Source organism: Chenopodium quinoa, unplaced genomic scaffold, assembly GCF_001683475.1.
Source record: "Chenopodium quinoa cultivar QQ74 unplaced genomic scaffold, ASM168347v1, whole genome shotgun sequence".
NCBI lineage: Eukaryota > Viridiplantae > Streptophyta > Magnoliopsida > Caryophyllales > Amaranthaceae > Chenopodium > Chenopodium quinoa.
In genome coordinates, this window is record NW_018743920.1 from 1,209,533 (window position 1) to 1,225,908 (window position 16,376).

Genomic DNA, 16,376 nt, shown 5'->3' on the forward strand with positions numbered 1-16,376 from the left:
TCGTAAAATCCGCGTCTCCGCATTTTTCCTTCTCCGCCCGGTCAGACCGGGCAAGGTCTGCCCGATCGGGCGCGAGAAGAAAACTCCATACGAATGCTTCAACGTATCCAACCCCCACCGCCCGGTCAGACCGGGCAAGGTCTGCCCGATCGGGCGAAGGCTCGCCCGGTCGGGCGAAGGCTCGCCCGGTCGGGCGCGAGAGCAGCTTCTTCAACGAATTTGCCAGGCACCTCTTCTTCTTCCGCCCGGTCAGACCGGGCAATGTCCGCCCGATCGGGCGGACAAAGCTACGAAGTACGAGTCACCTAATATACTTATCAACACAAATCTCTGCCAACTGCACGTTAGGGTGAGGATCCTTTATCCATTTCTTCTCACTTTCAAGTAATCCTAAAATACGAAGTAATTAAAGTTGTTCTTTTGTCAAGGGCTTTCCACGCTTGCTTGTACTTCTTCACTCCTAGCTATCAATTATTTATTAATTGAGTGAAATTATCAATCATGCTTATTCGATATCGGTATTGGTGGATTGTAATGTCATTTTCTATTAAATGTGCATGAGAGCTTAATTGTGATAATTGAAAATAATCACCAATTTTTTTTAAAATATCTGTAGATAATGTCACCGCACTACAATCCACCATACGTACACTTTGTGCTCCAAACTCTAGTCAATTCATGTTGCAAATCTATCACCAAATTTTGGTAAAATATCTATTCCAAGAAGATCATGAAAAAATATAACGCCACATAAATCTTAGTTACTTCTTCCAATTTGATTTTTTTTGTTCTTCTTGTTTTAACTTTTATGTCTCCTACAAGTAAAATATTTCAAATGGGAAAAAAATCAGAGAAATTAATAATATTTTGTTACTTTATTTCTTAAAGGGAAAAAAAAGTAGCATTATAAAACAAACAGGAAACACTCAAGAAAAAGAAAAATGTATTGATTAACTAGTGATACCCTGTCAAATATATGGTATATCTGTTGATGGAAGGAGCTTAGTTATTTGAGAGTAAGTGATAGCTCAGTTGGTTAGAGCTTCTCTTCAGTTTCAGAAAAAAAAAAATGTAACTAGTTATTTGAGAGTTCGGTTGATGACTACGACCCCAATCTCTTCACTTAATATTTACTAATTTAAAATTATTTTTATTAAATTACTTCCTTCATTTTTTAATATTTGACTTATGCACTATTCTAAAACATTATTTGCCTTCAATTTTTATTATTAAAATATAAATAAGTATTATTATATAATATATCATTAGATTAGTTATAATGTTTATTTTTATAAATATTTTGTAAGAAATATTTTACTTTTAGACAATTAAAAATTTTAAGGGTCAAATTTATGTCTCCGCAAATGTACTGGTCAAAATGATGCAAATATTAAAAAAACAAAGTGTTAGTTGAGACGAACACTACAAGAAGGGGGGGTGAATTGTATGTGAGTTCCTAGTGACTACTTTTGCGGAATCAAAACATAATATAAAAGGAACTTAGCAAAGCACACAAGATTTTACGAGGAAACCTTCCAAGGCCCAACTGGAAGTAAAACCTCGACCCTACAAGGGATTTCAAGCACCAAACCGATTCACTATAATAGGGCAAACTCTCCTAGTTACAACCTATTATAATCAAACCTTTACTCACAAGTTCCAGGCTAAACTTGCTACACAGTAAAACCTTATTCTACCCAACCTAAGTCCCTGACTTAGATTCACTCAGCATTCCCGGAATGCTCACACACTCAGCTTCAACCTTGAAGCCTACAATCTGTATGCAATACGCTTAACACTTCACCCAATAACAAAACAATACAAACTCCTGACTCTAATATGTGATTGAAAAGCTACACATGAAATCCGAAACTAATATGACAAAGTTTAGACTTGGCAAACTTACACTTTGAGCTCTCTTCAAATTCTTCACACATAAACTTAAAAAGTTGCGCTAATTATTAATTCTCCCTTATATACAAGTTATAATTGTATGTAAAGTAGGGTTTTCAAAAGATAGAAATTATAAAACTGTCGTTTTCATAATCACAACTTTTATGTAAATCTTTTTACAAGAAAATCTTTATAGAAAACTTATAAAGATATAATTTTAAGAAAAGAATAACATTTTGTAAAACCGGATTTTATAAAATAAAATCTTTCAAAAATCTTTTCTTAAAATTAAAACTTTTCTTTTATAAACTTTCCATTTTTAAAGCTTACCAAGCTTTGTCACGCTTCTAATAAATTCCATGCATAAACTTTCCTAACATATTTACAATAATCCTTAGATAAATAAACTTAACAAAAAAAAACTTATATTCTTTAGCTGGAATATCTCATCAAACGCTGTATTGTAAGGATACTTGGGATTCACGCAGACCAGGACTAAGTTTCGGCTGTCCTTCATTCTCCAGCTCCTTGCTGGAACTTCGCAGGTCAAGTTCTTATAGAACTTGCTGTCCACTACTAGAAAACAGGCTATTTCCGACAAATTAGTTCCGATTAACACGTAATTCCGTCGGAAGATTCAAAATTCCCGACGGATTTTTATTCCGTCGGATATTTCCGACGAATTCAACATTTCCGTCGAAGGAATATAAATCCGTCGGAATATATGTACATTCCGACGAATTATATTCCGTCGGAAATTTCCGTCGGTATATATATATATATGTATATATATATGTATATATATATGTATGTATATATATATATATATGTATATATATATATGTATATATATATATATATATGTATATATATATATATGTATATATATATATATATATATTATATATATATATATATATATATATGTATATATATATATATGTATATATATATATATATGTATATATATATATATATGTATATATATATATATGTATATATATATATATATATATTTATAAACCCCTCATTTAAAACAAAAAAAACCCTAATGCATCCCTCTTTCTCAGTTTATCTTTCCGCCTCCTCCTTCTTTCTCTCTCCTGTTCTTTTTCCTCTTCGATCTTTTCATTCTTTTTCCTCTTAACTTTCTTGCCTCTTCCTTCTCTCCTATCTTTTATTCTTCTTTCCCCTCCGATCTCAAACCACCACCACCGCCGCATCTTTCTTCTTTCCCCTCCGATCTCAAACCACCACCACCGCCGCATCTTTCTTCTTTCCCCTCCGATCTCAAACCACCACTGCCCACAAAACCGGCGCAACAACAACAACAATACCGGCGCAAAAACAACAACAATACAGTCGCAACAACAACCACAATACAGCCGCAACAATGATGCAGAAAAACAACAACGACTCAACAATATCCAGATCTTTTTTTTTTAATTTTGAATTTTTTTTTTTAAATTTTGAAAATAGTTAATTTTTGATGTCATTGTAATGTTAGTTTATTAATCATTGTTTAGTAATTGTATATTTATTTATTTCTTTAAATTGTTTTGGGTAATTTTGTTGTTTTGTTTTGGTAATTTTTGGTTTTTTTGGCTAGTTATAGTTGCTAATTTTTTTTGGTAATTTTCGTGCTTGTTTTGGTAAATTTAAATATTTCTGGTTAAATTCTGGTGGTGGTGGTTTAGGTTTAGTGTGGGTGGGGTTTGGTTGGGGTGGTTTCGGTTGTGGGTTAGGGTTATCAGTGGCGGTGGTTTCAGTTGTGGTGGGTTTGGGTTTCGGTTGTGATGGTTTCGGTGGTGGATCTAGGTTGGTGGGGATGGGTGAGTTTAGGTGGTGGCCGGTGGGGGATGAATTGCGATGGTGGTGGGGTGATTTTTGACGGTGGCTTAGGAGGAGAGGAGGTCAGTTTGAGGGTGGGGCTGATTTTTATTTTTTATTTTTATTGACTTTTCCGATGGAATTTCCGGCACGGAAATTTTCGACGGAAAACAATTCCGTCGGAAATTTCCGTGCCGGAAAATCTCTTCCGATGCCTTGATTCCGTCGGAACAGGTGTTTCCGACGGAAATTTCGTCGGAAAAAAGTCGTTTTTCCTACAAACACTCTTACGACGATAGTTTCTGACGGATTTTAGGGTGTTTCTGATGGAAAAATTCCATCGGAAATTGCCTGTTTTCTAGTAGTGGTCTTCAATGCAGACCAAGCAAGTTCTTATAGAAATTGTTATGTTCAACGCAGACCAAGTTAATCTTCTTAACTTGCTGTCAAGCTCCTGTTAGGGAATTTCTCATCATGTTCCTGTTAGGAAACCCAGTTAGTGTTAGGGTTTACAATGATTCTACACAACAAGAATCAAATAAAGAATTGGTGGAACAAACCCTAGAATGTGTATAAGTTTCAAGGAAACATACAACACCAAATACTTCAAGTAGTATTACAAACCAAGCACTAAATTAACAAAGTAATTCAGAAAATACAACACAATAACACTAATGTGAAAGTTTCTTAAACTTGCCTCACTCCAAGCCGAACACCACCAAGAACATGAGAAATTCAATGACCACGTGAGTCTTCTTTACCGGATACTTGTCTAAGGCGTGTATACACTTTCCTAAAGTGATAATTTCCCCCACCACAGTGCTTGGGTTGTGACCGAAAACTCACTTTGAGATACAATAGACAACACCACACACTTAGCACAAAGTTGTGTGATAAGATGGTTAAATTCTCAATGAAATAACTTAATTGATAGAGTATTTCAAGAAGAGATTGCAAGTTTCTTGATGAAATTGTGAAGAAAAGGGAAAAACTTAGAGAGGAAAACCAGAGAGAGCAAAGCATTCTTGCGTTTTTCTTTTAATTTCGCAATTAAAAGAATAAACGAATCTGCAACTGCCAGGAGGAGCGGGCGCTCCACCAGAAGGAGTGGGCGCTCCACCAGAGGAGCGGGCGCTCCTAATGGCCCCGCAGGCGCGGCATTTCAGCCCGCGGGCGCGGACAGGGAAATCACATATTTCACCAAACTTTCTAGAGATGCCTGGCCGCGCCCATGCCGCGGGCGCGGCCACCATGTCGCGGGTGCAGCTCATAAGGCCGCGGGCGCGGCTTTCCGTGGCTTCCAAACGCGGCCTCTCCACAAAAAGGAGAGGGCTCTTTTCTACCACACTCTAAATTTCCAACAATCCTCCCCCATTTAGAGTGTGTAATTTAAAACTTTCTCCACTTCTATCAAAAAAGTCACATCTCATGCATCAATGTCAATGTCCCTTCGGATTGAATTGACACCTAGTACAACACACTTAACGATGATCATATTCCGTGATTTCCATATGGATTAAATCACACGAATATATCCAACCATTCGAAGGTGAAATACACATAAGATAACTCGAATTTAACATCACTTGACACTTTTATACAGCCATGTGTCCGTATATTTCATAAGTTCATCAAAGTCTATATGTCCATCTAGACTTCTTTAAGCGGCTAAAATTCGAACTTATATAGGTAGGTTCTCATATACGTAAGTGTGTCCTTGTGACAAGACACTTTCATTTAGAGCTTCTCAACTCTAAATCTTTGAGAACTTTGAATTGACGCTACCTTACCATCACAAGTAACATAGAAATATGGGTCATTAAATATTGCTAACAAACAACAAAGTTGTAATTCAACCATAGACTTGATGTTTCTTCAAGCGTTAGATTGGGTTTTACAACTTTGTGCTATAGGACATAAACCCATTCCAGCCAAAGAAAATATGATGGAATGTCTTGGCATTGCTTTAGTAAAGCAATCCGCCAAATTCATTTTCGTAGGAACATAGTCAAGACTTATGACCCCATCATTGATAAGCTCTTTCACTAGGCTATGCCTTAGTGAAATATGCCGAGACTTACCATTATACACTTGACTATAAGCCTTTATTAAAGCTGATTTCGAATCACAATGAATAGCCACCGGTGAGATTGGCTTAGGCAATAAAGGCAGCTCTAACATGATATTTCTCAACCACTCAGCTTCCTTACTAGATGAGGCAAGAGCTATAAACTCCGCTGCCATAGTGGAATCAGCAATGCAAGTTGTTTCTTGGAAGACCATGAAATGGCACCTCCCCCAAACAAAAACACCCAACCACTTACAGAAGAGTCATCCTCTTTGTAAGTGATCCAACTTGCATCCGAATATCCTTCTAAAACCGAAGGAAATCCACTATAAGACAAACCATAGTCCAACGTACCTTTAAGGTACCTCAAGACCCTCCTAACTGCAAACCAATGCTGTGCACCCGGGTTACTAGTAAATCTACTTAGTTTTCCCACAGCCAATGCAATATCTGGTCTTGTACTTGTCATGGCATACATCAAGGATCCAATTATCCTTGAATACTCCAATTGGGAAACCGTTTTTCCCGAATTCTTAACCAATTTTACATTGGGTTCCATGGGGGTATTCACGGGACACTTATCAAACATATTGAACCGTTTGATCATTTTCTCAATGTAATGAGATTGGCTTAACATAAGCCTTCCATTGTCCCTAATTATCTTGATGCCCAAAATGACATCCGCCTCCCCCAAATCCTTCATCTGAAAAGACGAGGATAAGAATTCCTTGGTCAATTCTACTTGTTGTAGACTTGTACCAAAAATAAGCATATCATCATTGAATCCAAAGGACAAAATCGTGTCATCAAACTTTCGATGCCACTGCTTTGGTGCTTGTTTAAGTCCATACAATGACTTAACCAATTTACACACCTTATTTTCCTGTCCTTCCAAAACAAACCCTTTGGGTTGTTTCATATACACTTCTTCCTCTAGTTCTCCATAAAGGAATGCCATTTTGACATCCATTTGATGGATTACTAGATTATATACCGAAGCCATTGCAATTAACAACCTTATCGATGTTATTCTTGCAACCGGTGCATAGGTGTCAAAATAATCAACACCATGCTTTTGCCTAAAGCCTTGGATAACCAATCTGGCTTTAAATTTCACTATGTAGCCATCTGGTCTCCTTTTCCTAGTGAAAATCCACTTGCAACCAAGTGGTTTGCAACCGGGAGGTAAATCCTCTATGACCCAAGTGTCATTTCCCATGATGGAATCCATTTCATCATTTATAGCTTCTTTCCAAAATGCACTATCTTGGGAAGATATAGCCTCGCTATAAGTTTTTGGGTCACTATCCACATTAAAACAATATGGAGTAGTGGAACTAAGGACATCTCTAGATCCTTCAACCAAATAAATTATGAAGTCATCTAGAGGATTCCTAATTTTCCTTTGTCTTTTACTTCTTCTAACATGAGGAGTCTCATCCTCATTATTAGATGAACCTTCATGAGAAACATGTTGATCATCATAATCAACAATTTCCTTTCCTTTGGTACTAACTTGTAGATCCTTTGGTCTACTCATTGATGAAAACTGATTTTCATCAAAAATTGCATCACGTGACTCAATAATCGAATGTTTCGAAACATAGTCACTTTGTTCTATCACATAGAACCTATAGGTTTTGCTATGCTCAGCATAACCTATAAAAATGCATTCCAAGCCCCTTTCACAAAGCTTTCTTTTCTTGTTGCCGGGCACTCTAACGACTGCCCTACAACCCCAAACCTTGAGATACTTCAAGTTTGGTTTCCTTTTATACCAAAGTTCATAAGGAGTGGAATCCTTTCCCTTAGTGGGAACACGGTTAAGTATGTGACAAGCCGTCAACATAGCTTCACCCCAAAATCCCTCACTCAAACCGGAGTAAGATAGCATGGAATTAACCATTTCTTGAAGAGTTCTGTTCTTCCTTTCAGCTACACCATTTGATTGTGGTGCATAACCAGCTGTAGTCTCATGAATAATACCCAAAGATTGGAAATAAGCAGGATCATAGTACTCTCCTCCCTTATCGGTTCTCAATTTCTTAATAAAAGACTCTACTTGCACCTCAACCTCTTTCTTATAAATATCAAATTTAACCAAGGCTTCATCTTTGGAATATAAAAGATACACATAGAAAAATCTTGAAAAATCATCAATAAACGTAACTATGTATCTTTTGTTTCCCAAAGAAGGTGTACTATAAAAGTCACACAAATCACTATGAACTAATTCTAAGATCTTAGAACATCTTTCAACTTTCTTGAAAGGAGTTCTAGTGATCTTATTAAGCATGCAAGTAGTACATTTATCAAGAGCAATATCACATGGAGGAATAAGTTCTAATTTAGACATAAAAGACAACTTATTGTAATTCACATGACCTAATCTAGAATGCCATAAAGAAAACAATTCATACTATTGTCATTACCAACATTAAAACAAACATCATCCAACATTACAGACCTCTCTCTTAAAGAGAGTTTAAACAAACCATGAGACAAATAACAACGTCCAACAAAAGTGCTACCCTTAGTTATAATACATCTATCTGCTTCAAAAACTAGTCTATATCCAAGTCTATTCAGGGTTGGGCCTGATACAAGATTTCTAGAAATACTAGGAGCATATAATACATCCCTAAGGATGATACTTTTTCCCGAACTAAACATCAGCTCAACTTGTCCTCTTCCTTAGACCATGATGGTAGAGTTGTTTCCCATAAAGAGCTCTTCTCCATCACCAACCTTGTGAAAGGTTTTGAACCAATGCTTCACCTTGCATACATGCCTTGAAGCCCCCAAATCCATCCACCATGAGTCATCATCCTGCACCATAAAAATGTTAGGATCTGTTGCATTTAAATCCATACCGGAATTAAATTCAACCTCATGTAATAAATTACCTTTGGTGGGTTGATCATTGCTCTTAGAAGCTTGACCATCCTTGGATTTCTCCATTTTCTTCTTGAAAATGTAGCAGTCCTTCTTGCGGTGTCCAGTCTTACCGCATTCCCAACAAGCATACTTGTTGTTGTCCTTTTGTTTCTTGGACTTGCCCTTAGAGGAATTAAACTTTTTCCTCTTACCACTAGTTGAAGCACTAGATTTGCCTTCCTCCACCACGTTAATGGTTGAAGAGCTTGGATTTCCATCCTTAGCCTTCTCCATGGCTCTTATCCCTTCTTCAATTTGAAGATGGGTAGCCAAATTGGACAAAGATATGTCCTCCTTTTTGTGTTTTAAGTCATGCTTAACATCTTTCCAACTATTGGGCAGCTTATCAATAATACTCGAAACAACAAACAATTCATCAACATTGATACCATGTTGTTTCAAGTTACTATAAATACGTTGTATCTCATGAAACTGGTCCATAATCGATCTACCATCAACAAATTTAAAGTCATTAAAGTTACTTACAAGAAATTTCTTGCTTGAGGCATCCTCCGCCATGTACTTACTCTCCAATGATTCCCATAGCTCCTTAGCAGACTCGACATGTTGATACACATAGAACAAATCATCCTCCATCCCATTGAGAATATGACCCCGACATATAAAGTCATCATTATCCCATTTAGATTTCTCACGCACATCCTCCATTGATTCATTCTCATGTTCAATCGGTCTAGGAGTGCTAATCACATAGGCAACCTTCAACGATGTAAGAAGAAAATACATCTTCTTCTTCCATCGTTGAAATTCCACACCGTCAAACTTCTTGAGTTTGACAAAATTTGTGGTAAGTTCTTTCACACTAGACATGTTGTTCAAACAATTTATCACTTTAGATTGTTAGGGTTTACAATGATTCTACACAACAAGAATCAAATAAAGAATTGGTGGAACAAACCCTAGAATGTGTATAAGTTTCAATGAAACATACAACACCAAATACTTCAAGTAGTATTACAAACCAAACACTAAATTAACAAAGTAATTCAGAAAATACAACACAATAACACTAATGTGAAAGTTTCTTAAACTTGCCTCACTCCAAGCCGAACACCACCAAGAACATGAGAAATTCAATGACCACGTGAGTCTTCTTTACCGGATACTTGTCTAAGGCGTGTATACACTTTCCTAAAGTGATAATTTCCCCCACCACGGTGCTTGGGTTGTGACCGGAAACTCACTTTGAGATACAATAGACAACACCACACACTTAGCACAAAATTGTGTGATAAGATGGTTAAATTCTCAATGAAATAACTTAATTGATAGAGTATTTCAAGAAGAGATTGCAAGTTTCTTGATGAAATTGTGAAGAAAAGGGAAAAACTTAGAGAGGAAAACCAGAGAGAGCAAAGCATTCTTGCGTTTTTCTTTTAATTTCGCAATTAAAAGAATAAACGAATCCGCAACTGCCAGGAGGAGCGGGCGCTCCACCAGAAGGAGCGGGCGCTCCTAATGGCCCCGCGGGCGCGGCATTTCAGCCCGCGGGGGCGTACAGGGAAATCACATATTTCACCAAACTTTCTGGAGATGCCTGGCAGCGCCTATGCCGCGGGCGCGGCTCATAAGGCCGCGGGCGCGGCTTTCTGTGGCTTCCAAACGCGGCCTCTCCACAAAAAGGAGAGGGCTCTCTTCTAACACACTCTAAATTTCCAACAGTTAGTTCCATCGAGGAATTCTTCTTCTACTTTATTTACTTTCCTATGGATCTCCTTGAGTCTTCATAAATAGGTTACTCTTCCACTTCCAAAGTTAACTTCACCTATCTTAATCAAACACTTAGAGAAATTGCATTAGTTGAAATTTGCTTTTATTTATCATCATCAAAACTCTTAAGCTTCAACACAAAGAGTTTTTTTTTTTTTTTTTACTTTATTTAAATTTTTTTGCTGTACTTATTTATATTGGAATTTATTAATTTTGCCAAATATAATTATTTTTACAGGATTGTATTGTACTTAGGTCTTGCTCTCTTTACCCTATTGAAGTAATAGGAAGAGTACTCAGTAATAAGTAAAATAATTTAACTAAAATTAAGTTCAGCTATTTAAAATACGTTAAATTAAATTGTCGCCGATATTCTGATGGCTTTGGCCGGCCATCAGTGCCCTAAAAAATTACGACAGCCAATCAAAGTCGTCGGTAAATTTGCTCTTAACAACCAAAACCGTCGATAAATATGAAATTACCAACAATGGCACACGGTTTTGCAGAATGTACAAAAAGAAGGCAGTAGCTACTGTCTTGTGGAGACGCTACCTGCACGGTCCTGTAGAAATCCGGCACAGACGTGCCAAGGTCTGCACGGACGTGCCGAATTCTACACGGACGTGTAGACCTGGGACAACAAATCTGCAACTTCTCTTGCACGGACGTGCCAAGGTGTGCACGACCGTGCAGGGTCTTCATAAGGTCCCTTTTGCTTCTCTCTTTATTCTTGCTTCTTCATTAGCTACCAAGGCTTCATTTCTTCTTCTCGTTGCTTCTTAGTTCCTTGCTCACTTGTCGGGATGCTTCAAAGTCCCTTTTCTTGGTCCTAAAATAGCATAAAAAACAATAACAACCCCGTGAAGTACATAATACACAAAAATGTATAAATGCATAAATATAGAGTAAATAGTGAAATAAAACGTCAATTTCTCACGACACTAGGGCCCAAAACCACTCTACAATCATACCAAAATACAAGCTATCTATCAAATCATCCAATTATCGATGGCTAAGCTAGCCGTTAGTACGCCAGTATCGAGGAAATTTTTAATTTTTATTTTTTATTTTTTTGTCGTTTACCGTCATCAGGTATTCAGTACTTGTTTTGTTGTTGTGGAAGCCGTTAGTATATTGTGGAATGCATGGGTTCAACCTAATATAGTAATATATACCAATAAAGGCAATAATAATCGAGGACATTGTAATGGTCTTATTTACTAACAATTTAATGGAAAATAGATTTTTTTGGTGTCCCAACCAATTTATTCTTTGGCATGGGCTAATCCAAATTTGGGGATTAATTTTGGGTGGTTAGGTTTCAGTCCCCTCCCAATTGTTGTTGTGGGGGATCGAACACACAATACTACCTACCAAGTCAAGACTCAATCGCCACTGCACCAATAGCCAATTGATTTAATAGAAAATAGATGTGATTAAAATATTTAATTTGGAGAATTCTCCGATTATAATAGAAAAGTATGAGTATATAATGTAACTAAAGATACTAAAACGAACAAGTAGTATATGGTTACTATAGTAGAAAAGTACTAGGTTACAAATTACAATATTTTGCATACATTGATACATAACACGCAATTATTCTTAGCAATTTTAAACATTGAAAGTTTATCTCTTAATTTTTTTTCAAGTAATGTAAGATATATTTATAGGACAATTTTGCAATAACTACACAATTTTTGTAGTCATTACAATGTTTGAATCACTACCTTTTTTTTCTAATGTATAGTTGTTATTTATTGTTACATGAAACTTGTTCAATATTCATTCCCAAAATAATAATAATAATAATAATAATAATAATAATAATAATAATAATTGCTCAATATTCTTTCCATATTTTGGTAAATCAAAATTGTACAAATCATATCACGATTTGGTAAATACCCTAAATATTATGTGCATCTTGTGTAATAATCTTTATTTGACATAAAAAAAATTTTTAAAAAAAGAAAGTGAATTTTAAGGGAAAAAATAGCTTCAAGAAATGCCATATGTCATTTACAGTGTCTTTTAGTATTAAGTTATTGATTGATTGATGCCAAGCATACTAAAAAAGAAATGAGGTGGTGAATATGATTTGGATTGTGATATGCGGTCAATTGACTGTGTTAATTATTACGTCATAATACATCAAAGTATTAATTTTGTTTGCTACTTCCTAGCTTAATCAATTGATTAAGTGATGGTACTTAGGATTTTAACTATTGGGTTGACGGATCCAATTGATGGATCAATTTAATTTCCCATTGATATGGATGTCTTGTAATAATGATAATTAGGTGAGATTTTCACTACATTTAATTCCCATTGATATGGATGGTGATCAATTGATTAAGTGATGATACTTAGGATTTTAACTATTGGGTTGACGGATCCAATTGATGGATCAATTTAATTTCCCATTGATATGGATGTCTTGTAATAATGATAATTAGGTGAGATTTTCACTACATTTAATTCCCATTGATATGGATGGTGAGATTTTCACTACTACTAATAGAGAGGGAAAAGGAGGGAAGTTGAAGAGGGTTACGTCACAATTGAGTGGTTGTGCAAAGAGTTGGTAAAATTTGACGTTGTAAAGAATCGTTGGCGGTAAAATAAAATAAAAAACTGTTGGTGATTACTAAAACAACCACAATAGTAGGAGGTAATTATCAAATTTTCCTTTATTTATTCATTTATTTAATGACAGGAACTACTCTTTTATTTATATGTACTATAACTATAACGTACCTGTGCTAAAAAATGGAGTATATATATTTCTTGCGACGAAAAAAAACTTTGAATAACTTTTATAGATAATTATGGGTGGATTTTTTTTTTAAGAAAACAAAAGTAATTAGCTAGTGTTGTTTCTTATTTTAAAATATATAGAAGTGGAAGTTATGGTTATATTTTTTAAGGAAAAAAAAAAGTGTACGTGCATAGATTTTGAGATTTGGAGTTTTGGAGTGATTTGGATAAAAGTTGGGAGAAAAAACTTTACAATTATATAATAGAAACGTCTACTAGTTCAACTTCAAGTAATTTGCAACTTTAAAGGAAGAGCCCCACCACCCCCCCCCCCAATCAGGCATCGTACCCTGTCTCTTGATATTTTAGTTATTATAACTAGGTTCGAGCGATGTCCCGTGTCATTATTGTATATAAAAAATTATAATAAAGTAAAGTGAAATAATATATTGGTGGTTTTATAAAAACAAAATATCATTTATTTGCTAATTTTTTCAAATATTAGTGAACATCAGTTTTTTTTTTTTTTTTTTTTTTAATTTTATTTAATCTAAATGTTTATTGTATCTAATAATTTGTTTTTATTTGTTAAAGAGATTTTTATTCTTCAGTTGTCATAAAAAAAATTCCTTGAGGTCGGGGTTACTTATAGGGGTTACTTATTCGGTGGTTATTATTCAAGGTTCGGTCGGTCAGGGGTTACTCGACCAGGAGTTACTTATTCAGGGGTTATTCGGTTGGTCAGGGGTTACTCTCATACAGAAAACGCGCTTACCGACTGAGTAACCCCAAAATAAGTAGCCCCAGACCGACTGATCTGAGTAACCCCTAAATAAGTAACCCCTGAATAAGTAACCGCGGCAAAAACGTGTTAACTGTCTGAATAAACTTAGAATAAGTAACCCTTGACTGATTGAGTAACCCCTGAACAAGTAACCCTGGTCGCCACACGGTATGACCAGTAACACAGAAAATAAAAGCACCGAAACATATATTGTGGTTAAAAAAACATTTAAAATTGATATACATTTTTGGGTTACATATTTTAAATAACTATAAATTATATGAATTATAAGTGAGTAATCGATAGAAATAAAATTAATTTTTAATATTGTTGTTAAAATATACACATATAAGATATAAGTTGACAATTAAAATTTTAGAATTAATGAACATAAATAACTCTTTTTAATATAACTTTATTATTATAAGATGTGTCATTGGAGTGTTGGTTAAAGTCATTTGAATATGAGGTCATGGTTTCAAATATTAATGCTAACAAATTATAATTTCTTAAGAAGAAACATTAGAGAACGATAATAGCATGACACGACCCCGCATGATTTATCAAGCCATGGCGACATGTGGCAAGACTAGTGACACATGGCAAGTTTACAACTCTTCCCATTGAGTATATATATATATATATATATATATATATATATATATATATATATATATATATATATGCCATTTATTATTTTTTTGTAAGCATCTTAGATATCAATATATTACTTCCGTTCCTGAAAGTTCGACTCACTTACTATTCATGTGGTCAAAATAAAATAACTTTTACTTCATTTTATAATTTATACAATCAAAATAAATTAACAAGTTTGATCTTATTAGATTCCCCTTATGATAAGTTTTTCAAATATCAAACTTTCTTAAAATTTTACTTATACATAGCCAAAGTTATTAATGGTCAAAGATGTTTATTGGAGACCGTGCAAATGCCAAGTGAGTCAAACTTTTAGGAATGGAGGGAGTATATTATTAAAACTCATGGCAAGAATTATAATCACGACACGTGTACATCATTCTCGCCATGTGTTGCCATTGCTTGATGAATGATGTAGAGTCATGTCATACTAAAACCGATCACCAATATTTCTTCACAAAAAACTTATAATTTGCTAGCATTAGTATTTGAACTCATGGCCTCATATTCATTGAATTTAAACTTTAAACACCTCTCCAATTAAACATCTTATGATAATAAAGTCATATTAAAAGTGTTATTCATGTTCATACATTAAAAAAATTTATAATATTAATTGAACTTATACGTATACTTCTACATTATTATAGCAAAATGATTACAAAAATAATTTCATTCTTTCGTTTACTCATGAATAAATCATATAGGTTATATGTAATAAAAAAATGTAACACAAAAATACATATATATCAATTTCAAAACCACAAAATATGTTTACTTTGAAGAAATTTTTACTGACAAATAAAAATTCCTTTAACAGTACAAATAAAACAAACTAATACGAAGTATAAAATATAGGTTATTGCACATTGAATAAAGAATTTTGATGTTCAATAATATTTACAAAAATAAACTACTAATATATTTCTCTTTATTTTATTTTAACCTTTTTATTTTATATACAAAAATGACCTGGAGCATCTCCAGGGCCAAAAACTAGTTAATCTTTATAATCTTTGATATGTATCTTAATGATATTGTGTATATTTTAGTGATCTAATTTGGTTGTCATTTAATACTCTTTTGTAACACTAAATATAAATAGTTGTATTTTTTAAGTTTATGAATATAATTAAGCTTTCCAACATTTTCATTTTCGAAACTTTATTATACTAGTTCGCATTTTGCACTAAGACGTACAATTGATAGTGGTTTTTGCAAATTATTCAAGAAAACTACTCAAGCATATTATATTAGTAATACAAATTAGATCTAAGAAACAAAATATACATAAGAATAGTAGATACTATTGTATATTGTATGTTGCAGTGTTAGGAGTTACAAATGACACTAAAAGTTCATTCTTATACACTCATATAACCTCTAATTCATAATGATGTTAACATGTACCTATAAATATGCTTTATTCTTTTGCTATTGTCAAAAAAAAAATGCTTTAATTGGATAAAAACTAATAGACACACTTAAAAATTTATTTTATTTCTGTAACACATTTATTACAAACAACAACAACAACAACAAAGTCCTAGTCCCAAAATGATTTTGGGGTTGACAACACGTATATTTAAAAACAAAAAAAAAAATGCAAATTCACAATATAAAACAACAATACATCAAATTCTTTGTATGCCACACTGTGATGAAGTCTGAAGTCCATCTTCAACAATCACGCACTTTGCCTGCGCTTTATTACTA

The 16,376-nt window shown here is 34.4% G+C and overlaps 1 protein-coding gene across 1 annotated transcript; it reads right to left on the reverse strand.

The window, feature by feature from the left end:
• Positions 1 to 1,702: 1,702 nt before the first annotated feature.
• Positions 1,703 to 9,559, reverse strand: LOC110687676. The gene is made up of 5 exons (XM_021864303.1): positions 8,800 to 9,559; positions 8,259 to 8,388; positions 7,778 to 8,181; positions 7,218 to 7,408; positions 1,703 to 1,777 (listed from the first exon to the last, which is right to left on the reverse strand). The coding sequence occupies exons 1-5, from the start codon at positions 9,557 to 9,559 to the stop codon at positions 1,703 to 1,705; spliced, it is 1,560 nt and encodes a 519-aa protein (XP_021719995.1).
• Between the last annotated feature and the right edge of the window lie 6,817 nt (positions 9,560 to 16,376).

Excerpts from the sequence above, each read along its gene's own strand:
- LOC110687676 (XM_021864303.1), bottom strand. The coding sequence starts at position 9,559 with ATGTCTAGTGTGAAAGAACTTACCACAAATTTTGTCAAACTCAAGAAG. Across the intron at positions 8,389-8,799 it reads GTATGCTTGTTGGGAATGCG|GCCCAACCCTGAATAGACTT; the intron begins GTAAGACTGGAC and ends ATCTTGTATCAG. Across the intron at positions 8,182-8,258 it reads AAACTCTCTTTAAGAGAGAG|ATTAGGTCATGTGAATTACA; the intron begins GTCTGTAATGTT and ends ATGGCATTCTAG.